This window comes from Oryctolagus cuniculus, chromosome 8, assembly GCF_964237555.1.
Source record: "Oryctolagus cuniculus chromosome 8, mOryCun1.1, whole genome shotgun sequence".
In the NCBI taxonomy this organism is placed as follows: domain Eukaryota; kingdom Metazoa; phylum Chordata; class Mammalia; order Lagomorpha; family Leporidae; genus Oryctolagus; species Oryctolagus cuniculus.
In genome coordinates, this window is record NC_091439.1 from 41628220 (window position 1) to 41652765 (window position 24546).

The 24546-nt window shown below is 40.5% G+C and overlaps 1 protein-coding gene across 10 annotated transcripts in view; it reads right to left on the reverse strand.

Moving 5' to 3' along the window:
- Positions 1 to 24546, reverse strand: part of AFG2A (AFG2 AAA ATPase homolog A) — a 303723-nt gene that overhangs the window by 224828 nt on the left and 54349 nt on the right. For all 10 annotated transcript variants that reach the window (XM_002717260.5, XM_051819827.2, XM_070047622.1 and 7 more), the window contains one exon: positions 3136 to 3345. In XM_002717260.5, the coding sequence (XP_002717306.3) occupies positions 3136 to 3345 (210 nt within the window). The remainder of the gene's footprint in view (positions 1 to 3135; positions 3346 to 24546) is intronic.

Below are 24546 nucleotides of genomic sequence, written 5' to 3' on the forward strand. Positions count from 1 at the left end.
ATTTAAAAAAAAAAAAAAGAACTAAAACTCCAGAAAGTTCTGAGCTTAATTCAGTTCCTTCATCCTCACTGGAAACTCAGAAAAGTGAATTCACCTTCTTAAAACTCATTATCTTTATTTGTAATCCTACAAACTGATCTTGAGCCATTCAATATGTAAGACACATCTATGCAGTTTTCCATGAAATATCTACAATATGGAATCTCTACGATTTATAAAATAGTCCTCACATTTTAAAAACAGAAACCTAAAGCTTAACTTGGAATTTTCAAAATTCATAATATCTTGTAATTTGATAACAAAATAACAAGAGATCCAATGAAATTAAGAATAATTACTTGGGGGCTGGTGCTGTGGCATACCAAGTAAAGCTGCTGCCTGCAGTGCCAGCATTCCATGTGGGCGCCAGTTCAAGTCCCAGCTGCTCCACTTCCAATCCACCTCTCTGCTATGGCCTGGGAAAGCAGTAGAAGGTGCAAGGACTTGGGCCCCTGCACCTGCATGGGGGATTCAGAGGAAGCTCCTGGCTCCTGGCTTCAGGTCAGTGCAGCTCTGGCCACTGCAGCCAAGTGGGTAGTGAACCAGTGGATGGAAGACTGACCTCTCTCTCTCTCTCTCTCTGCCTCTCCTTCTCTCTGTGTGTAAGTCTGACTTTCAAATAAATAAATAAAGTTAAAAATAAAAAAAGAAGAATTACTTGGTGTGGGGCATTGTGGCACAATAGGTCAAGTCACAGGTTAAGTTGCCTCTTGGGAAGTCTACATCCCATATGGAGCACCAGTTCAAGTCCTCCCTACTCAGTACTTCCAATCCAGTTTCCTGGTAATGCGCTTGGGAGGCAGTGAACAATAGCCCATTTACTTGAGCTGCAACACCACATTTGGGAGACCTAGATGAAATTTCTGGCTACTAACTTCAACTGGTCCAGCTCTGATTGCTGTGAGCATTTGGGGAGTGAGTCAGCAGAGATCTCTCTCTCTCTCCTTCTCACTTCTCTGCTTTTCAAATAAATAAATCTTTAAAAAAACAGAATAATAATTATTTTTAACTGTGTACTGCTTTGAATAAACTTCAAGTGTTCCTCAAAGCAGGACGTATTTTGTATAATTCCTCTCTGAGACAAGAATACAGAAGAAAATTTGCCCCTAAAGTCAAGAGTATATTTTAAACCCCATACATTCCTGTACTTGCCAACACAACTAATGAAGGACTTACTGAAAATTCCTCTCAATAGGCCTAACCACTCTATCATTGACAGCTGTTCACAAAGTAAAAAAAAAGTGCAGCTATCCAAAGGGAATTAATCTACTGAAGCACTCCAGATAATCTGCACAAAAATCTATATGTATGCCACAGGATACTGAGAGGCCACATAAACCAAACTGAAATTTTGACTTTGAGTATACTCTTTATCTTTTAATCTCTGTTTAGAAAATATGCACAGGACCAGCCTACAGTACTGGCATCCCATTTGGGCATCACTGGTTCGTATCTCGGCTACTCCACTTCCAATTCAGTTCCATGCTAATGGCCTAGGAAAGCAGCAGAGGATGGCCCAAGTGGTTGGGGCCCTGCCACCTGCATGGGAGACTCAGATAAAGCTCTTGGCTTTGGCCTGGCCCATCCCTGGATGTTTATCAGTGAACCAGCTGATAAAGGTTGATTTTTCCCCTCACTCCATAACTCTTTCAGGTAAATAAATAAATCTTTAAAAAAAAGAGAAATATGCATAGGGTGAAGCTAAAGGGTTTTCTCATAAACTTAGAGAAAGAAATGTCTAAAATCTTTTATCAAAATTCTTCATCCTAGGGATTAAAGGCATTGTGACAATGGTAAGGAAGCGCTTCCTTTCAATGTTTAAAATACCTGTGTTTTCCAAATGGCTAGAAAAGTCCACTATATAGTACACTTACATTTGTCTGATGATTTTCAAAATGCATAAGACTTGTTTTTTAAAAGCTTAAATTATTTAAATCCCTTTAGGGAACAAACATATATATTGAAACCAAATGGCAAATATTATTTTTTGCATAGAAATAAGAGAATATGACTTCTTTGAGTTTATTCCTCCTACATGGCCTGTAGGGCATAATTACTTTATTTCTCCTCACAAGCATTAATAAGACCAAAATGAATGAACCAATGAAAATATCAGTGTAAAGCAAATTATTTTTTCATGTTCCTAATGTTTTGTATAGCAAACTAAACACTGGTTTCTGTTACATTCATGGGAGTAAGAAACTAAAAGCAATCTTCTCATTGTCCATGATGATATGCTGATTATAGGCAACTTTTTTTTAAAGATGCTTAAAATTTATTTATTTGAGAGATGGAGAAAGAAAGAACTCCCCCATCTGCTAGTTCACTCTTCAGATGCACAAAATGGCTATGACTGAGACTATTGCTATATTGCCAGGGCAATAACAAGGAGGAGGGAACTCGATCCAGGTCTCCCATGAATATGGCAGGAGACCAATTACATAAGCCATCATTGCAGCCTTGCAGGATCTGCACTGGCAGGAAGCTGAAGTCAGGAGCCAAAAGTGGGAATCCAATAGGGACACTCCAGTATCAGCTACGAGCATACCAACAGCATTTCTAACTGACAGGCCAAATACCTGTCCAGTATCTTATTTGTTAATCTCTCATCTACCTATTATTTTGCCATCCACCTTAATTTTAAAACAGGGACACAGTTATGGTACAGCAGGCTAAGCCATGCCTGTGACACTGGCATCCCATATGAGCACCAGGTGAAATCCCACCTGCTCTACTTCCAATTCAGCTCCCTGCTAATGCACGTGGCAAAGCAGTAGAAGATGACCCAAGTATTTGTGCCCCTGTCACTCACATGGGAGACCCAGGGAGTTCAAGGCTCCTGGCTTTGACCTGGCCCAGATCTAGCTTTTGCGGCCATCTGGGACATGAACCAGTGGATGGAAGATCTCTCTCTCTCCCCTCTGTCTTTACTGCTCTCTGTAACTCTTTCAAACAAATGAATGTATCTTTTAAAAATGAAAACAATAAAAAATCAGTAACTCCTTAAGTGACACCTTTAAGGAGGGAATGAGAAGAAGAAGGGGGATAGCAAGAAAGGAACTGAGCAAGTAGCCATTAAAAAATTAAAAACCCTACCTTTATAGCTAGAAAGTTCAGGCCACTTTCATTAGCCAAAGCCTTTGCTATCATTGTTTTTGAGCATCCAGGGGGTCCATACAGGAGAACTCCTTTAGGAGGCTGAATACCCATTCGGTTGAAAGACTCTGGATGTTTCAACGGCCATTCCACAGCCTGTTTCAATTTCAGTTTGACATTTTCCAGTCCTCCTATATCTGACCAGGATACCTGCAAAACATAACATTTTCTACATGTAAGTTTTTCCAGAACAGAGAGCACAATAAAATAAAACAAAACATATCATCCAAAGCCTAAGAGAGAACAGAACCATCTAAAGAATCAAGATGCTTCTTTAAAAAACAAACAAACAAACAAACACAAGAATATCAAGAAGCCAATTGGGAGCACATAAAATGTGAGCTATCTACAATGAAAATACTAAGGAAAAACAAAATATTTCTGTGTGTAAGTTTTGTATAAATAATTACTTAAATAAGTATATGTATTAAGTCTATCTTCTAGGTAGCTTTAAATGTTAGGTTTCACCTGTCTGAAAATGCTTTGAGTGATCCACTTAACTAACTTCCTCCATTTCTTTTTTAGCAAATTTATTTATAAGAATATTTTGTAGATCTTTATGGAACATAACATCTTTGAAGCATGGACATAAGGTATCCTCAAAACTTTGTTCCTTTCCTCAAACAAGAAATACCACAAATGATAGCTCTTAAAAATATTTACGAACAAACATGTCCTAAGAACAATCTATGTAACAGATTAGGTACACAGTAAATGGATGAATGAGACACAAATCCAGATTTTAAAGAACTTAAGAAGTAGTAATAATCAGTGACATGCACATAAATAACCAGAGTACAGTGAAAGATACCAAGTACAACAACAAAGAAACAGAGAAAGCCTCTGGGAGTTCCCACGAAGAAAAGATTACTTCCAGCTGGAAGGCAAATCGCACGCCAACTCCGGAAGGATGGATGAGATCTGGAGATGTGACAACAGGGAAATGATCAGGTAGAGGCCAAAAAATGAGAAAAGGCTCAAAGGAACAAAGTATAAAGAGGATGAAAGACAAAAGATTTTCAGGACAGAAACAAAGAAATGTTGATCTCATAAAGCAGAGGATCCTAAAGACTAGATGCAGTTCAAACTATTCTTTGTATATATTAAGAAATCTACAAAGGTTTTTCATCTAGAAAGGGATATTGTTTGATCTGTGCTTCAGGAAGATTTCTCTGATGAGATTCACTAGAATGGAGACACAGAGCAGGGAGACAGTTAAGATCTATCATGGAAATCCTTTAAAACACACACACACACAAGCCTGAATTAGGGTAACTGCATGCCGATGATGAAGACACGATAGAGTTACAGTTGAGGATAGAATGAAAAAGGGAAAACATAAAGCTGAAGAGTTAGGACAAATTGATAGATTGAATAGGAACCATATAATAGTATCTTTAGAAGAAAAAATAAGGAAGATATGTGTTTTTTTTTTTTTTGGATTCACAGAAGTAGAACACAGGAAAAAATCAAAAGTGAGCAGTTGTAATATAAGTGTTGCAAATGGAGCTCTGAAGAGAGTAAGACTTGAATTTCAGCTATAAAGAGATATCCATATGTTAACAGTAAGGAAATGAGATTGATTAAAATTGCCAAGAAGGGGGCCAGCATCATTGCATACTGGGTAAAGCCACCGCCTGCAGTGCTGGTATCCCATATGGGCGCCGGTTCGAGTCCTGGCTGCTCCACTTCTGATCCAGCTCTCTGTTATGGCCTCGGAAAGCAGTAGAAGATGGCCCAAGTCCTTGGCCTCTGCCCCCATGTGGGAGACCCAGAGGAAGCTGTTGGCTCCTTGCTTTGGATCGGCATAGCTCCAGCCACTGCAGCCATTTGGGGAGTGAACCAGCAAATTAAAGATCTCTCTGCCTCTGCCTCTTTGTAACTCCACCTTCCAAATAATAAATTTTTAAAAGAAAACAATTGCCAATAGGAGGGAGATGTGGTTCAAAAGCAGACTGTTGGGCATCACCTACATTTAAGAGGCAGGAGAAGTCAGAAAACAGACAATCTGTAAGATCAAAGGAAAAGAAGGAGATTTTATTGTTTATTATCAGAAAGAGGAGGAGGCATTTGGCCTAGCATTTAAGATGCCACTCAGGATGCCCACATCCCACATGAGAGTACCTGGTTTGAATCTCAGCTCTAGTCCCTAACCCAGCTTTCTAATGCACACCCATGAAGGCCACAGGTGGTAGCTCAAGTGGCTAAGTCTGTTACCCACATAGGAGACCTGGACTGTGTTCTAAGCTCCTGGCTTTGGTCTGGTGCAGCTGTTACAGGAATTTGGGAAGTGAACCATCCCTCTTTCTGTCTGTGTGCAACTGTCTAAGTTTCTCTGCAGCTACATTAGTTTTGGGTTTTATTTTATATTTCTTTTTGTTTCTGATTTCCCCAATAAAAGTAAAATCAAACTTGAGATCAGTATGTATGATCTTAAGGTCTTAGAGATACCCAGCTATCATTGATAGGATTAGAGTTACTGTTGATCATAGAATTTGGCTGTTATTAGTATACCTTGGTCTGTGTTAGGCAGAAATACAGCACAGCAGTGTTCCTACTTGTTCTGATTGGTGACTTCTTTTTCTTCTTTGAGTGGCAAAGAGAGACAGAAAGACAAACACGAAGAGTCCTGTCGCTGGCTCACTGCTCAAATGCCCAAAATGGTGAAGACTGGAGCCAGGAAAAAGACTGCAACACAAGTCTCCCTGACTGGGAAGAACCCAATTACTTGAGTCATCAAAATTGCCTCCCAGGGTCTGTATAGCCAAGAAGCTGGAGTCAGGATCCAGAGCCAGGAATTGAACTAATGCAACTGCAAGTAAGATGCTGATGTCTGACAGTTAGGCTAAATACCTGCTCCTTTTCTGATGTTTTTGGTAATTTTTATTTAACATCTAAATGCTATTTTAAAACTTTTCAAACATAAAAAAGTTGAAAAATAAGTACAATAAGTGTCTATATACTCTTTGTCAAAATTTACCAATTTTAAGTATTTGCCATATTTGCCTTACGGAGTATTCTTTCTCTCTACTACAAACACATATAGAAACAAACAGTGAACACAGAAACATACACACTTTATCAGTCTTAATTTTCTATTAAACCTTTCTAATGTAGGCTAGGGCAAGCATATGGTCTAACGATCTAGATGCACCTTGGGACACACCTATTCCATATCGGAGTGTATGCATTCAAGTCCCAGACACAACTCCGTTCCCAACTCCCTATTGTATATACACCCTGGAAGGCAGAAGGTGACGACCTAAGTAAGCAAGTCCCTGCCATCCTTTTAGGAGCCCTGGATGGAGGTCTTTGTTTCTGACTGTGGCCTAGCCTAGTCCCAGCTGTTGTAGCCATTTGACAACTGAAGCAGCAGATGAAAGACCTCTGTCTCTTCCTCTTTCTCTCCCACTCTGCCTTTAGCATAATAAATCCTTACAAATGTATTTTTCCCAAAAAACTTAGATAATAAAAAAGTAGAATATGAAAGTTTGTATATTTAAATTATAATCCTCAGTAAAACACACGTGCATTTCTGACAGACTAGAAATTATTACAATAAAATATTAACGGTTATTTTTAATTGGGAAAATACAAATAATTTCATATATTATCCCTCATAATCCAGGGCATTATCAAAATGTCCTACAATAAAACTATATTACATTTATCCTTTCATATTCACTCTCTTCTTAATAAGTGTCAATATATCATAACTACCAGAAAATTACTACAATCTAAACTAAATCATTTCTGATAATAGTTGGGTACTTTCTTATTTATCTTGCCTTAATGAAAACAGTGAACACTTGCTCACACATGGTTTCATAACTTTTTGTAAGAATAATAAAGTGAGAAGTGACCAAACAGCTGTCAAACAAACACAGACAAAGCAATGAGATAAATTTCTCAAGTAAAATGTTCCCACAAACATCTTTTTTAAATTTTTTTTTATTTGACAAGTAGAGTTATAGACAGTGAGAGAGAGAGAGACAGAGAGAAAGGTCTTCCTTCCGTTGGTTCACCCCTCAAATGGCCGCTAGGGCTGGCGCTGCACCAAACCGAAGCCAGAAACTTCTTCCTGGTCTCCCATGCAGGTGCAGGCGCCCAAGCACTTGGGCCATCCTCCACTGCCCTCCTGCACCACAGCAGAGAGCTGGACTGGAAAAGGAGCAACTGGGACTAGAACCCAGCACCCATATGGGATGCCGGCGCCTCAAGGCAGAGGATTAACCAAGTGAGCCACGGCGCCGGCCCCCCCACAAACATCTTAGAGTACTGTCTTCACAAGCATCTTTAAACACAAATCAGGGCCGGCGCCGTGGCTCACTAGGCTAATCCTCCATCTTGCAGCGCTGGCACACCGGGTTCCAGTCCCGGTCGGAGCACCGGATTCTTTCCCGGTTGCCCCTCTTCCAGTCCAGCTCTCTGCTGTGGCCAGGGAGTGCAGTGGAGGATGGCCCAAGTCCTTGGGCCCTGCATCCCATGGGAGACCAAGAGAAGTACCTGGCTCCTGCCATCGGATCAGCGCGGTGCGCCGGCCGCAGCGCGCCGGCCGCGGTGGCCATTGGAGGGTGAACCAACGGCAAAGGAAGACCTTTCTCTCTGTCTCTCTCTCTCACTGTCCACTCTGCCTGTCAAAAAAAAAAAATAAAAAAATAAAAAAATAAATAAAAACACAAATCAGAAAACAACAACAAAAACTCAGACTACACATCCATAAAATCTAAAGAACCTGATGATCAAGTTAAAAAAAAAACAAACCTTTTATATACAAGGTCCCAGGGAGTGAAACAAAAATTAATGAACTGCATTGCAGACATTGTAAAAAATACTACGAGAGGAATTCAGTAGATCCATAGGGACTGACAATGTTTATTAAACATTTGTGACTCGAGATCCTCATTTGCTAAGTGTCAAGGGACAAAAATCCTTTTGAAAGTGTTACTCAACAGAAAATATGTGATATATAGTAACACGTTCCAGCATAAAGACACAATGTGAGGCAGTAGCAAGTGGGTTGGCATCTGTTCCAAATTCTCTGCTAGGCAATATACTAACTTTTCAACAATTAAAACACTTAAACTATTTTGTTTAGAAATTATACCACTACTAAATTACTAAAGTTAGCATACAATACAGAAAAAACTTGGTTCAGAAAACTCAGCCTCTAAGATTTAAAAGAAAGAAAAATATTTTTCCAGATGCTCCTTTACAAGAAATAAAACAACAAAAAAATAAAAATAGTATGTCAAATACTTCAAGAATCTAAATAAAAATAAGTGAAAGCCAAAATTTTATTATTTTTAAATATTTCCTTATTTATTTGAAAGGCAGAGTCATATATATATAGAGAGAGAGAGAGACAGACAGACAGACAGACACAGAGATCTTCCAACCACTGGCTCACTTCCCAAATGGCTGCAACAACCAGTGCTGGGTCAAGCCAAAGACAGGAGCTAGGAGTTTCATCCAGGTCTACCACATGGGTGGCAGGGGCCCAAACACTTGAGCCATCTTATGCTGCTTTTCCCAGGCTATTAATAGGGGGCTGAATCAGAAGTGGAGCAGCCAGGACACAAACAAGAGCCCTCCAGCATTGCAGGAGGAAGCTTTTACTCCAGCCAGCCCAAAGCTATTACCTTTATATAGTAAAAAAAATATATATTTTCCTCCATGCCATAAAAATATTCTATAGGGATTTAAAACAAAAAAAAAGTCAAAATTCTAGTTACACTATGGTGCTATAAGCCTTATTTCTCCCCTTAATTAAAAAGAAAACTCAGGGCCAGCTCTGTCGTGCAGTGGGTAAAGCTACCACCTGCAGTGCCAACATCCTGTATTGGTGCCAGTTTGAGTCCCAGCTGCTCCTCTTCTGATCCAGCTCTCTGCTATGGCCTGGGAAAGCAGTAGAAGATGGCCCAAGACCTTGGGACCCTGCACCCATGAGGGAGACCAGGAAGAAGCTCCTGGCTACTGGTTTTAGATCAGCCCAGCTCCTGCCATTGCAGCCATCTAGGGAGTAAACCTCTGGATGGAAGACCTCTCTCTCTCTGCCTCTCTATAACTTTTTTTTTTTTTTTTTTTTTGACAGGCAGAGTGGACAGTGAGAGAGAGAGACAGAGAGAAAGGTCTTCCTTTGCCGTTGGTTCACCCTCCAATGGCCGCCGCGGCCAGCGCGCTGCAGCAGGCGCACCGTGCCTATCTGAAGGCAGGAGCCAGGTGCTTCTCCTGGTCTCCCATGGGGTGCAGGGCCCAAGCACTTGGGCCATCCTCCACTGCACTCCCTGGCCACAGCAGAGGGCTGGCCTGGAAGAGGGGCAACCGGGACAGAATCTTGTGCCCTGACCGGGACTAGAACCCAGTGTGCCGGCACCGCAAGGCAGAGGATTAGCCTAGTGAGCCGCGGCGCTGGCCTCTCTATAACTCTTTCAAATAAAATAAATAAATCTGTTAAAAAAAAAAAAAAGGAACCTCAGACAGAGGTTCTCTGAAAGGCAGAGAAAAGCAGTCAGACTACAAAGGAAAAGTAAAAATGTAGTGGCACAGCAAGTTAGGGCACCACTAGCTACACCACCATTCCATATACTAGGGTCAGTTCAAGTCCAGGCTGCTCTTTTCCAATCTAGCAGGCATGAGGAACGTTTGGCCCTGCCAAGGCAACTACAGGCAGGAATCAAAATTCAGTAAATCAGGGCTGGCGCTGTGGCATAGTACGCTAAGCCTCTGCCTGTGGTGCCAGCATCCCATATGGGTGTCGGTTTGTGTTCTGGCTGCTCCTCTTCCGATCTAGCTCTCTGATTCTGGCCTGGAAAAGCAGTGGAAGATGGCCCAGGTGCTTGGGCCCCTGCACCTGGGTGGGAGACCCAGAAGTAGCTCCAAACTCCTGGCTCCTAGCTTCAGATCAGCTCAGCTCTGGCTGTTGCAGCCGTCTGGGGAGTGAACCAACCAATGGAAGACGTGTGTGTATGTGTGTGTGTGTGTGTGTGTGTCCATAATTACACCTCTCAAGAACATAAAATCTTGAAAAATTTTTTTCAGTGAATCTATAGCAGTCTAATTTTAAGCTGACAGTTTTGTATAATAAATATCCAAGGGTCTTGGCAGAAAAGAGGTTCCCATGGTTGGGATGCCTGTATACCATATGCAAGAGTGAGAGCTGGAGTCTCGGCTCTGTTCCCAATTCCAGTTTCCTACTATTGGGCATTTAGGAAGACAGCAGTGATGGCTCAAGTACCTAGGTTCCTACAACCCAAATGTGAGACCTGCATTAGGTCCTTGGTTCTTGATTCCCTTGGTCAAACCTGCAATCATTTGCAGGCATCCAAAGAGCAAATCAGTGGATGACAGTACTCGCCTGGCGTGTACATGCTGTCTCAAATAAGAATAAATCAAAGTAAAATAAATAAATTCAAGTCCAATTTCTAAAATATCATTATATTAAAATCACACTTTACTACAAATTTACAAGTCATAGTCAGACCTGACTGCATATGAAGCCAAATGTTATTAATTCTGCTTGAACACCACAATCCAAAAGTCTGAACTCCAAAACATTCCAAAAATCAAGACTTTTTGAACACTGACATGATGCCACAGTGGAAAATTCCACACTTGATTTCATGTCATAGCATGCAATCAAAACACAAGTGAACTAAAAACATTGTATGAAATTACCTTCAGGCTATATATACATCAAGGTATATATGAAATAAGTTAGTTTGGTATCTTGGATTGGGTTTTATCCCTTGATCGTTCATTATGTATATGCAAATACCTGAAAAATTCTGAAACTCAAAACACTCTGGTCCCAAGCATTTTGGAGAGGAGATATTCAGCCTGTAATTTATTATTCAAAAAAACCTCCCTCAGATCACAAAATGTTATGCTTTAATTCAACTCAACAACCGTTAACCATTTCCAAGATGAGGTTTTTTTAAAAAAAATTTACTTTGTGCCACATGGCCAAATCTTGGGGGGGAAAATCTCATAAAAGATGAAAATTTTAAATAAGGAAAAAAATAATAACCAAAAAGATCAAAAATTCAAATTGTGAGAATATAAAGCTTCACCTAAAAAATTCTTTATACCTCATTAAAATATTTTGCTCTAATTTACCAAATTCATTAAATAACTTCATGATGATCACCAAAATGTGATGTGGAAACTTAAGGAAAATGTTTAATAACCCCTGCAATTATTATTATGGCATAGCAGAACTGGAAAAAGATAAAGGAATATGGATAACAGAGAAATAAAAAATACTTAACATAAGGAAGACACAGGGACATCTAGTGATGACTGCCATGTTAAGCATATAATCACAACTTCTGAAAACAAATTTTACATCCAGTCATACAGATAACAAGAAGTCACATAAAAAGGCCCAGAGAATTTTTTTAATATTAAAAATTCTCAAGTAAGTTTTATTCTCATTTTTTCTTTGCAAATTTATGATATGATAGAATAAATCAAATGAAAGGATTCTTTTTTTTTAAAGATTTATTTGAAAGACAGAGAGTTATAGAGAGACGTAGAGACAGAGAGGTCTTCCATCTGCCTGTTCACTCCCCAGATGGCCGCAACGGCCAGAGCTGCACTGATCCGAAGCCAGGAGCCAGGAGCTTCTTCCAGGTCTCCCACGTGGGTGCAGGGGCCCAAAGACTTGGGCCATCCTCTACTGCTATCCCAAGCCATAGCGGAGAGCTGGATCAGAAGTGGAGGAGGCAGGACTTGAACCCGTCCATATGGTAAGCCAGCGCTTCAGGCCAGGGCGTTAACCTGCTGGTCCACAGCACCGGCCCCGAAAGGATTCTTTATTGTGCATCTATATATCACCTTCCTTACAGTGCCTGGCATATTGGATATGCTCAATGTTTGGTCAAGGAATAAATTAATGGAATAAATACATATTCTCTAAATTATCCCGAACATCAGATGGGTAAAAAGGACAGGCTGATAGGAAGAAAAATGTGAAAAAGAGGAAAGAAAATAATTATTAAATCAGTGTGTTAACCACTATGAAGAATGCTACCAGCACGTAAAAAAAGTAAAAGCAGCACACATACGCCTTGCCTTACATTTTCTAATCCAGATATGCCCAAATACTTTGGTCATAAATTCAAACCATTGATTGTCATCTTCTTTGATGGTAAACTGATACAAAAAATGTTTGCCGTGTAGGGAAAGAAAAGCCCTCAACTGACAAGACTGGCTAAAGCAATGCTCCAAATGTTTGGTAAATAGGAGGCAGAAAAAGGACGATGCATCTCTTCAGAAAGCTGGGCAAACTCACAGAACCAAACTTCAAATGCAGCTCAGCTTCTGCGTCCTGAGATACAGACCAGAAAGCTAACTTTCACCTGGTGGTCAGGGAAAAAAGATATTAGGAAAAGAGGACTGCTACTGATGTGCTCACTTGAAGGCAACAGGCATGAGGACAAAGCCTTAATAATGAGGAAGGGAGGAGCAGGCATTTCACACAACAGTTATGTTGCTGCTTGGGATGATCTTTCTGGAGTGCCATGGTTTTACTTCTGACTCCACCACCGATCCAGCTTCCTACTAACACAACAGCAGCACATGATGGCCCAAGCACTTGGAATCCACCTACCCATGTGAGAGACAGACTAAATTCCAAGCCTCTAACTTCAGCCTGGGCCAACACCAGCTGTTGCAGGCCTCTGGGGGAGTGAACCAGCGGGTGGAAAATTTCTCTTACTATAAAATAAATAAAATTAATGGATTTTTCCCCCAAAAAAAGACAGTAAAGGAGATAATTGAAAACCATCCTTCCAACACAGTCCTAATGGGCAACATTTAGAAAAAGAACAAAAGGTTTTATCATTATGATAAAAGCTTGTCCCTGGATACTGAATATGTTTCAAGTAAAAAAAGGTACCAGTTTCTTAAGACACAATTCAGAACATTAACTGGGCATGAAACATATCAAAAGCAAATTATGGAAAAAAATTTTATAGAGAAATTAGACATATTATCTTAGGCATAGACAGAGTTCAATGAGATAGGTCAAGGCCAGCGCCACAGCTCATTAGGCTAATCCTCCGCCTTGCAGCGCCGGCACACGGGGTTCTAGTCCCAGTTGGGGCACCGGATTCTGTCCCGGTTGCCCCTCTTCCAGGCCAGCTCTCTGCTGTGGCCAGGGAGTGCAGTGGAGGATGGCCCAGGTGCTTGGGCCCTGCACCCGCATGGGAGACCAGGAGGGAACACCACTTGGAAGAGGATTTAATATCTAATATCCATTGATTTTCTCATTTATTTAATTACTTTTTCACTAAGATATATTAATTTTACTGCAAGGTTGTTACACTTTCAGTACTTGAACAAGCTCCAAAAATATAACAATAAACAATACTGACAAAGTCTCTATGCTGTGGAGCTTATAGTCCGGAAGGAGAGACAAAGATTAAACAACTACAATGGTAACTTCAACCTGAGGACTATATAAAAAATTGTATGGGATGTCACAAGGACCATATAACAGGCTTTGAGGGTCCTACAGGGTCAAGTATAGCTTCCTAAACAACCTGACATGAAGCTTGAATGTAAGGTAGGCAACTAAAGAAAATGAATGAGCTGTGCCATTTGGAGCCTGTTCCCAACAGTGGGAGCTCATATGGTGTCAGGTAGAGTAACGAGGATTCTTTCTTACTAGTGGGGAAAAATAAACCCTGGACTACTCTGCCTTGGTCCTATCTACGAAAATTTGAAATCAAAACTCAAACAGATCAAACTGTTTCCAAGTAACTTAATTAAATCCTAAAACAAAAAAGTCAGTAATATTTTTACATTAAAGGTATTAAAAGTATTTACAAAAGTAGAAAATATTCACCTCCCAACAAGGTAAAAATCCACAATGCCTAGAATCTAATAAAAAATTAGTCAAACAAAGAAACAGGAAAATTTAACACATTAAAAGAAGAAAAAATCAATAAATTAAAGCTGATACAAAGATTATAGATGATAGATTTAGTAGAAAAGGACATTAGGGTTTTTGTTTTTGTTTTTTTTACAGGCAGAGTGGACAGTGAGAGAGAGAGAGAGAGAGAAAGGTCTTCCTTTGCCGTTGGTTCACCCTCCAATGGCCACCTCGGCTGGCGCGCTACGGCTGGCGCGCTACGGCTGGCGCACCGCGCTGATCCGATGGCAGGAGCCAGGTGCTTCTCCTGGTCTCCCATGGGGTGCAGGGCCCAAGGACTTGGGCCATCCTCCACTGCACTCCCTGGCCACAGCAGAGAGCTGGCCTGGAAGAGGGGCAACCGGGACAGAATCCGGTGCCCCGACCGGGACTAGAACCCGGTGTGCCGGCGCCGCAAGGCAGAGGATTAGCCTAGTGAGCCGCGGCGCCGGCGACATTAGGGGTTATAATGAATGTATTCTATAATGTTCAAAAAAGGAAGCATTGAAAGCATTAAGGGGCAAAAGTTTGGCACAGTGATTACAACACTGTTTAGGGACTCCTGTAACCTGTATCAAAGTGACTGAGTTCAAGTATAAACTCAGCTCTTGATTCCAGTTTTCTGCTAAACTGTGCCCTAGGAGGAAATATGGATTGGCTCAAGTACTTGGGTCCTTGCAAGATTTGTTTCTCAGCTCCTGGCTGTGTATTAGCCAATACCAACAGCTACTGCAGGCATTCTGGGAGTGAACCAGTGGATAGGTTTCACTCCATCTCCAGCATCTCTCATCTTAAATCTGCCTCTCCAATAATTAAGATTTTTTTTGAAATTATTTTATTTCTTTTTTTAAAAAAAAGATTTACTTTATTTGAAAGGCAGAAATACAGAGAGGGAGAGACAGAGAGAGAGATGTTCATTTGCTAAATGGCCGCAATGGCCGGGGCTTGGGCCAGGCCAAACCCAGGAACTAGGAGCTGCGTTCGGGTCCCCTGTGGGAGCTGGGGCCCAAGCTCTTTGGCTGTCCTCCTCTGCTTTCCCAGGCACTTTTTTTTTAATGTGCCACCAATGTAAGCATTCTTAATTATTCATTTATTTATAAATTACAACATATATATAAGCATATAAACCAAATTTATTTATAATTAAGATTCATTTTATTTATTTGAATTACAGAAAGAGAGCTTCCATCTGTTGGTTCATTTCCCAAACAGCTGTAATGGCCAGGCCCGCGCCAGGCCAAAGCCTGGAACCAAGGGCTTCATCCAGATCTCCCCTGTGGGTGCAGGGGCCCAAGGACTTGGGCTGTCTTCCACTGCTTCCCCAGGCACATTAGCTGGGAGCTGGATCACAAATAGAGCAGTCAGGACTTGAGCCAGTGCTCAGAAGGGATGCCGGCATCACAGGCAGCTGCTTAACCCATTATGCCACAAGACCAGCATGATTAAGAATTGTTTTTAAAAATTAAAAAAAAAAATTTACAAATCCAACTTCTAGAGAAAAATTTACATTTACAACAAAAATAAGCAGTGAATGGGAATAACTAACAACAGATTAACCAAACAAACAGGTTAGTGAACCAGTAGGCACAGCAATAGGGGGAAGAAAATAGAACCAAAGGGGGAAGAAAATAGAAAAAACAATTAATGAACACAGTATCACTAAACTGTAGGACAACCTCAGGCGAACAGTGCAGACATATTTCGAGTCTCCACAGAGAAAGAAAGGGAGAACCACACTAAATATTTAAATAAATAATAGCCAAGTTTTTCAAATTCGATTAACACTATAAAACCACGTATACAAGATTAACTAACTAAAAGCAAAAGAAATGTGAAGGAAACTACCAAGGCACATGATAATCAAGTTTCTTTAAACCAGCGAAAATGAAGAAAATCTTAAACTACCAGAAAGGGTAAAAAGAGACATATTAGATATGGGAAACAAATACTGCTTCCCCTTCAAAAAACTGCAAGACTGAAGACAGAAAATGGGATAGGGGCCATTCTAGAGTATACCTAGAATTATTTACCCAGTAAAAAGTATCTTTCTGAAGCAAAAACAAAATGTTTTCACACATAAATAATTGAAAGAATTTATAACCAGCAAACTTGCATTACAGGAAATGTTAAAGCTAAGACCTCCAGGAAAAATGGTAACAGATGGAAATTTGAATCTACACAAAAGACTAAATAGAACTGGAAACAGTGACTATACTGAGCACTAAATTTAGATCTTCTTTAAATTTCTTCAAAAGAAAATGATCTGTTTAAAAACGATGACAATGTCCTGTAGGATTTACAAAGTATGTCACATGTAAATTGTATGACAATAGCACAAAGCCCAGGAGGGGAGCAATGAAAGCACAGTATTCTAAGGTTCCAGGAACAGAATATTACTTGAAGGTAGGATGTAATAAGATAAAGATGTCTTCAGGGAAATTTAATAATATTTTGAACTAGACATTTGGCCTAGTGGTTAAGACACCCATTAAAACACCCACATCCTATACCGTAGTGTCTAGTTTCAAATTCCAGATCCTGACTCCTGCTTCCTATTAATAATACACATCCTGGGAAGCAATGGTAATAGTTCAAGTAGTTGGGTCTCTGCCACCAGCCTGAGACTGGGATTTGGGTCGCAACTCCTGGCTTCAGTCTGGCTCAGCCTGGCCATTTGTGGGCATTTTGGGAGTGAACGGGTGGATGAGAACTCTCTCAGTTGTGTCTGTGTGTCCATCTGTCTGCCTCTCTCTCTTTGCCTGCCTCTCCAATAAAGTTAAAAACAAACAAAAAGGTTTAAAAATATCTTGAACAAGGGGCCAGCACTGTGGCTTCGCCAGTAAAGCTGCTTTCTGCAGTGCTGACAGGGGTGCTGGTCTGTGCCGTAGCTGTTCCACTTCCAATCCCGCTCTCCTCCCAGTGGCCTGGGAAAAGCAGCGGAAGAAGGTCCAAAGCATTTTGGCCCCTGCCACCCTTGTGGGAGACCCGGATGAAGCTACTGGCTCCTGGCTTCAGGTTGCCCCAATCCTGGTCGTTGTAGCCATTTGGGGAGTAAATCCATGAGAAACAACCTCTTTGTGTGTCTCTCCCTTTCTCTCTGTAACTCTTACAGATAAATAAATCTTAAAAATTTTTTGGACTAAATGGAAATGAAAATACAACAATTAAATATGTGTAATAAATATATAATAAAGTACTTTATAGAATGCTTGTATTAGAAAATAAGATTTAAAATGAGTAACCATTATTCCCACCTTGAGAAACTAAAGAAGGGAAAAATAAGCCTAAAAACAAACAGGAGAAGGAAATGATAAAGATTTGAGCAGAAATCAGTAAAATCAAAATCAGGAAAAAAAAAATTCTTCAAAAAGATCCATAAAACTGGCCTCTACCCAGACTGATCAAGAAAAAGAAAAATAACCAGAGAAACAATACATATCAATATCTGAAATGAAAATAGCACATCACACTGACCCAACACGACATTAAAATTTAAGTAATATTATTAACAGTTCTCTGGCCATAAATAACAACTTAGGTGAATTGCACCAATTCTGCAATAGATGTTAACTACCAAAATTCACTTACTCAAGAAAAAAACAAAACAGATAAACTAAACAGTCCTATATTTATTCAAAGGATTAAATTTTATGTATGCCTGCCAAATAATGAAAATTCCAGACCCAGGTGGTGTTAGTGAAGCATACTTAAAGGAGAAATAATACTAATTGTATTAGTATAGTAATACTGCCTCTTCTACAAATTAAAAGAACATTTCTCTACTGATTTTATAATTACAGTATTACCTTAACACAAAAATTAGATAAAACCATTACAAGGAAAGGGAACTACAGACCAATATCCCTCACCTTCCACAATAAACTGCAGACAGTATTGAGCAATGTTATGGATATGACTATATGGCAAATTAGCATTCATGTCATAAATGCCAGACTGGGGGGCCAGCGCCATGGCTCACTTGGTTAATCCTCCGCCTTGCGGCACTGGCATCCCATGTGGACGCCAAGTTCTAGTCCCAGTTGCTCTTCTTCCAGTCCAGCTCTCTGCTGTGGCCCGGGAGGGCAGTGGAGGATGGACCAACTGCTTGGGCTCCTGTACCTGCACGGGAGACCAGGAAGAAGCACCTGGCTCCTGGCTTCGGATTGGCACAGCGCTGGCCGTAGCGGCCATTGTGGGGGTGAACCAACAAAAGGAAGACCTTTCTCTCTGTCTCTCTGTCTCACTGTCTATTTCTCTACCTGTCAAATAAAAAATAAATAAATGAATGCTAGACTGATTCAATGCTGAAATCAACTAATGTAATTCACCATGTCAATAGACTTAAGAAAAACTGTGTGCTCATCTCAAAATATGTGGAAAAAACATTCAACAGAATTTAACATCAGGGGCTGGCACTTGCGCAGCAGGTTAAGTGCCAGCAACCCTTATGAGTGCCAGTTCAAGTCCCAGATGTTCCACTTCTGATCCAGCTCCCTGCTGGTACACCGGGGAGGGCAGCGGAGGATGGGCCAAGTGCTTGGATGCTTGTACCCACATGGGAGATCTGGAGGAAGCTCCTGGATTCAGCGTGGCCCAGCACCGCATGTTGCAGATGTTTGAGGAGTGAACCAGCAGATGGAAGAGCTCTCTTTCTCTGTCTCCCTTCTCTCTCTGAAACTCTCTTAAATGTGTGTGTGTGTGTGTGTGTATGTGTAAAGGAAGAATATTATAAAGAATTTAACATCAAAGCTAGCATCATACTTGATTGTGAGAGAGGGGATCAAGTATCATTGGCTAATGTATATAAAGCTACAGGTTCATAAGATGAAATGTTCTGGAGATGGATGGCCACATAACAATGTAATGAATGCCACCACATATACACTTAAAAATAGGTATATTTACCACAGGAAAAATAAATACATAAACATTTCCCACATAATTCATTACATGCAGAATATAAGATTAACCCTATCCATGAAGAAAAAATATATCAAAAATATAAATGTAAGAATTAAAAACTATAAAATTCTTATAAAACTTATAAAAATTCTTTATTCATGATCTTGGATTTGACAATGGTTTCTCCAATGTGACACCAAAAGTACATACCCCCCACACAAACACACACCACTGATACTGAAGTTCAAAAAGAAAGTGAAAAAGAAAACTCAATGGGAAAACAGATTTGCAAATCATATCTGAAAAAGGACATGCATCTAGAATACACAAAGAATTTCCACAGTTCAAGAATATAAAAGATAAATTACACCATGAAACATGGGTGCATTTATATTGTTGGTATGTAGTGAAGGATCTGAATGGGTATTTCTGCAAAAAATATACATTCAAATGACCAATCAGTAAATGAAACTAAGCCCAGCAACACTAGCCATTAAGGAAAGGAAACTCAAAACCACAATGAGATACCCCTTCCCAGGCACTAAGACAGGCAATAACAAGTGTCAGCAAGGATGAGCAGAAATAGGATCCCTCCATTCACTGCAGGTGGGAAGGTAAAACGGGGCATTCACATCGGAAAGCTGCTTGGCATTTCCGCAAAAGGTTAAACAGAGTTAATCATATGATCCATCAATTCCTAATATATGCTCCAAAGAATTGAAAACAGGAGTTAAAATAAAAACTTGTGGTGCATGAATTGTTCAGAGCAGCATTATTCAAAAGAACCTAAAAATAGCAACAGGTAACCTATCAACTAATGAATGTATAAATCAAATGTGTTATATCCATACAATGAAATCTTTAGCAATAAAATGAATAAAGAACTGATACACGATACAACATAGACCAACTATGAATCCATCTATATGTAATGTCCAGAACAGGCAAATTTTCAGACAAAAAGTAGTTGTGGGTGCCTACAGCTAACAGGATCAGCAAGTTGGGAGGTGACAGGTAAAGAATACAGGATTTCTTTAACCTAAGGATGATGAAAATGTTCTAAAACTGATGCTGTTGATGATCACTCAACTCTGGGGATCACTGAACTCTACTCTTTAGATGAGTTTATTATTTGGTGTGTGTATTACATATCAACAAAGCTGTTACCCAAAGTGTCAATTTGATTACAGTAAGGAAACCTGAATAGCTGATAAAGGATTATTTCTGGGTGTGACGTTGAGGGTCTTTCTAAAGGACATTAACTTGTGTGTCAATGGATTCGGTGGGAGATACAACAAAAAGGCAGACAAAGGGGAATTCATTCTCATTCTCATTCATTCCCTTTCTCCTTCTCTCTCACCCTTCCTGCTTCCCTCCCTCCCTACCTCCCTCCCTTTTTCTGGAACAGGGGAACAAAGACACCTTTCTTCTCCAGTCCAAGGACATCAGAAGTCCAGATCTCTCACCTTTGGACTCTGTGACTTGGACCTGTCTCCACCCCACTCCTACCCAAGTTCTCAGACCTTTGGCCTCTCTCTGAGAGTTACACCATTGGCTTCTCTGATTTGGGGGCTTTTAGATTTGGACTAAGCCCCACTTCTGCCTTCTCCAAAGTCTCCAGCTTGCTAATGGCCAGTAACGGGACTTCTCAGACTCCATACTAAACCCCCTTTCGTCTATCCTTCTAGGTATTTATCTATCTACAGATCTGTTCTGTCTCCTATTGGTTCTGCTTCTTTAAAGAATCCTAATACAGTTAGAAAGGCAAAACAATTTCCAAAAAATGAAAAAACCATATGAACCAAAATACTGGCATCCCATATGAGCACCAGTTTCAGTCCCGGCTGCTCCACTTCCGATCCAGCTCTCTACTATAGCCTGGGAGAATACCTGTACCCACATGGGAGACCCAGAAGAAGCTCCTGGTTCCTGGCTTTGGATCGGTACAGCTCCAGCTGTTGTGGCCAACTGGGGAGTGAACCAGCGGATGGAAGACCTCTATCTTTCTCTCTGGTATCTCCTTCTCTCTGTGTGTAATTCTGACTTTCAAATAAATAAATAAATAAATCTTAAAAAGAGTATTATGTGAGACAAAGTGGAGGAGGCAGGAGCCAAGTTATGAAAGCTAACCTACAGAACTTATACATCATCTTAGAGATGCTGCACCATCAATTCCTTTTGGGAAAACAGTATTATAAAAGAATGAGATGAATGACCCATTCTTGAAGGGTGAGATCAGATGAATGTGCATTTTTTTTTTTACTTTTTTTTTTTTTTTTTTTTGACAGGCAGAGTGGACAGTGAGAGAGAGAGACAGAGAGAAAGGTCTTCCTTTGCCGTTGGTTCACCCTCCAATGGCCACTGTGGCCGGCGCACCGCGCTGATCCGAAGCCAGGAGCCAGGTGCTTCTCCTGGAGTCCCATGCGGGTGCAGGGCCCAAGGACTTGGGCCATCCTCCACTGTCTTCCTGGGCCACAGCAGAGAGCTGCCCTGGAAGAGAGGCAACCGGGACAGAATCCGGCACCCCGACTGGGACTAGAACCCGGTGTACCGGCACCGCAGGTGGAGGATTAGCCTATTGAGCCGTGGCACTGGCCAGATGAGTGTGCATTTACCCCATGTATGTATAAGGCAAACTGATGAACAGAACAAGAGAACCAACCAAAGACTATCTATCACTGTTTATGTGAATTCACCCCTTTATCCCAAATCAAAATATCATCAAATGTTCAAAAAGTTTTGATCAACTACACATAAAAGTATGGTATATACCTCTGTTACATTCTCAAAATTATTCATAAATTATTTATAAATACCAAATAAGATAACCACCAAAAACCACAAATTAAGTTTTCCATTTAAAATCTGAGAAGATGGTTGATTGATTTCACCAGCTAATCAGGATTAGAACTGATGTTAGGAAAATGATGCAGTTTTATCTATGGCTCGATCTACGCCCTGATTTACATCCCAGGTCCTAGCCCCCACCACCATTGCTGGAAGCCAGGTAGCCACATGGCCCAACTACCTGTGCTAATCCTAATGGGATTTGCTGCTCCTGCTTTCCCTGCCTGCCCTCGGGCAAAGTTTTAAAAGGGCCTGTTCCTGAACACATGGCTCTCTTGGCTCCTCTTGGCTGCTCTCCTCTCCTCCTCTCCGTCTCTCTGCTCTATCTTCTCTCCTCACTAGCTCTTCTCCTCTGCCTCTCTCTCTCTCTCTCTCTTATACTCTCTTTCTCTCTCCTATCCTCCTTTGTCCCTCCCCTACAGTCAGCTGGGTTTTCCCCAATAAACCCTTTCCCTTACTCCAGTGTTTGGTGTGTTTTGTGACGGCCTAACAGAAATATATAACAACTGAGAATAGGTATAGGTAATGCTTCCACTAATTTTTGCTATTTCTCCTACAGAAACCTGAGAAAAGTAAGGTATAAAAAGAAAAGTGAAATAAAAGAGTTAAAACTTCTAAAATATTTAAGAAGGTTAAACCACAATCTTGATTTTGGCACTGAGTATTTCCTGGTTAAAAGTAATCTTTCCCAAATGTGTTTTCCTGTTCAATTGTCATTACTTAAAACTATAAAAATGCACAAGACAAGTTGGCAAGCAACTCTGGGATCTTGGGAGTGATAGAAGACACTTTTCTGTCTAGACAACAAGAAGCAAAATCAAAAGAAACGAAATTCAAAAGTCCTGCCAAGAACCAATATGGAATTAACAGAATTTCCACAGGTTGCCCTACCATTCCAAAAAAAGCAACCTTTTATTTAGTAAAGCAACACAGAAACTTTCAATCCATTGAGTCTGTAAAAAATAAAGAAAATACAGAATATAGTACTGTATTTAAAGAACAGAAACTCAAATAAATTCTTTCTCATTATCCTAAGGGCATATGAAGAATGAAACATAATTAAGGTCAATTAAACTATTTCACTCAAACCTTTACACTAGAAATGTACTGCTAATGAGCTCATCCCATGAAATTCAACTGACTGTCACGTTCTGATGATTTGGGCTCATCTGAAAAGGTGCCAAATGAAACATTTTGAATATGTAATTAGTGAAACAGACAGTCATTTAATTATTCATATAATTAAAAAGTTTTCTACTTTAAAAAGTGGTAATACATGAAGAATGTTTATTTAACTAATGACACTCAATTTGATGGCTGACTACCTCTAAGATTAACCTGAATCCAAGCTTCCTAAGGGGCTTAGGGCTATACAGTTAAGTGAGGCTTAGCTCCAGTCATTTTACAAACGCAGCTTTACATCAAAGTAGAACACTACCTTTTTAATGGCTTTTAGCTTACAGTGAACCAAATGTCCAAATTCTGAAATCTGGAATTCAAAAGTGAGATCAAAGGTACGAAGCTGAATTATGACTACATAAAAAGGAACAACCTAGAACTCCACATAAAATGAAACAAGGAAACCTTGAAGAATTCGATGGTTGTCAATTTGTACATATTTGGCTAAGAATGTCAAGTTATCAATTACAACTGTTATTACACATATAAAGTGATTTATTGAGAAGATAGTAAATAAAGACAAATATTAGAAACACTTTTCTGAAGCCAGTACTGTGGCATAGTGGATAAAGTGTCTGCCTGCAGCACTGATATCCATTAAGGGTGCTGGTTCAAGTTCTGCCTGCTCTACTTCTGATCCAGCTACCTGCTAATTCACCCAGGAAAGCAGCAGATGGTCCAAGTGTTTGGACCCCTGCACCTATGTGGGAGCCCTGGAAGAAGTTCCTGGCTCCTGGCTTCGAATCAGTCCCGCTCCAGCCAAAGCAGCTATTTGGGGAGTGAACCAGTAGATGGAAGATCTCTTTCTCTCTGTCTCTCCCTCTCTCCTTCTAACTCTGCCTTTCAAATAAATAAATAAATTTTAATATCAATTTTTTTCTTGGAATATCTTAAGAATTTTTAATAGATCAACACATTTTTAATAAAGTGACACATTTTTGCATGAAGCATGAAGGACTTCTTTATAGCTTCCAGAATGGACAGGTTGGTGCTTTTGTAGGCATTTTTATTCCAAAAATCCCAAATTCTAAGGAATACTACAAAGCAGTTAAAAAAAAATCCTTTCAGGCCGGCGCCGCGGCTCACTAGGCTAATCCTCCGCCTTGTGGCGCCGGCACACCGGGTTCTAGTCCCGGTCGGGGCACCGGATTCTGTCCCGGTTGCCCCTCTTCCAGGCCAGCCCTCTGCTGTGGCCAGGGAGTGCAGTGGAGGATGGCCCAGGTGCTTGGGCCCTGCACCCCATGGGAGACCAGGAGAAGCACCTGGCTCCTGGCTCCTGCCATCAGATCAGCGCGGTGCACTGGCCGCAGCGCGCCGGCCGCGGCGGCCATTGGAGGGTGAACCAACGGCAAAGGAAGACCTTTCTCTCTGTCTCTCTCTCTCTCACTGTCCACTCTGCCTGTCAAAAAAAAAAAAAAAAAAAAAAATCCTTTCATTTGCAAGAAAACGGATGCAACTGGAAACCATTATATTTAGTGAAATAAGCCAGTCACAAAAAGACAAAT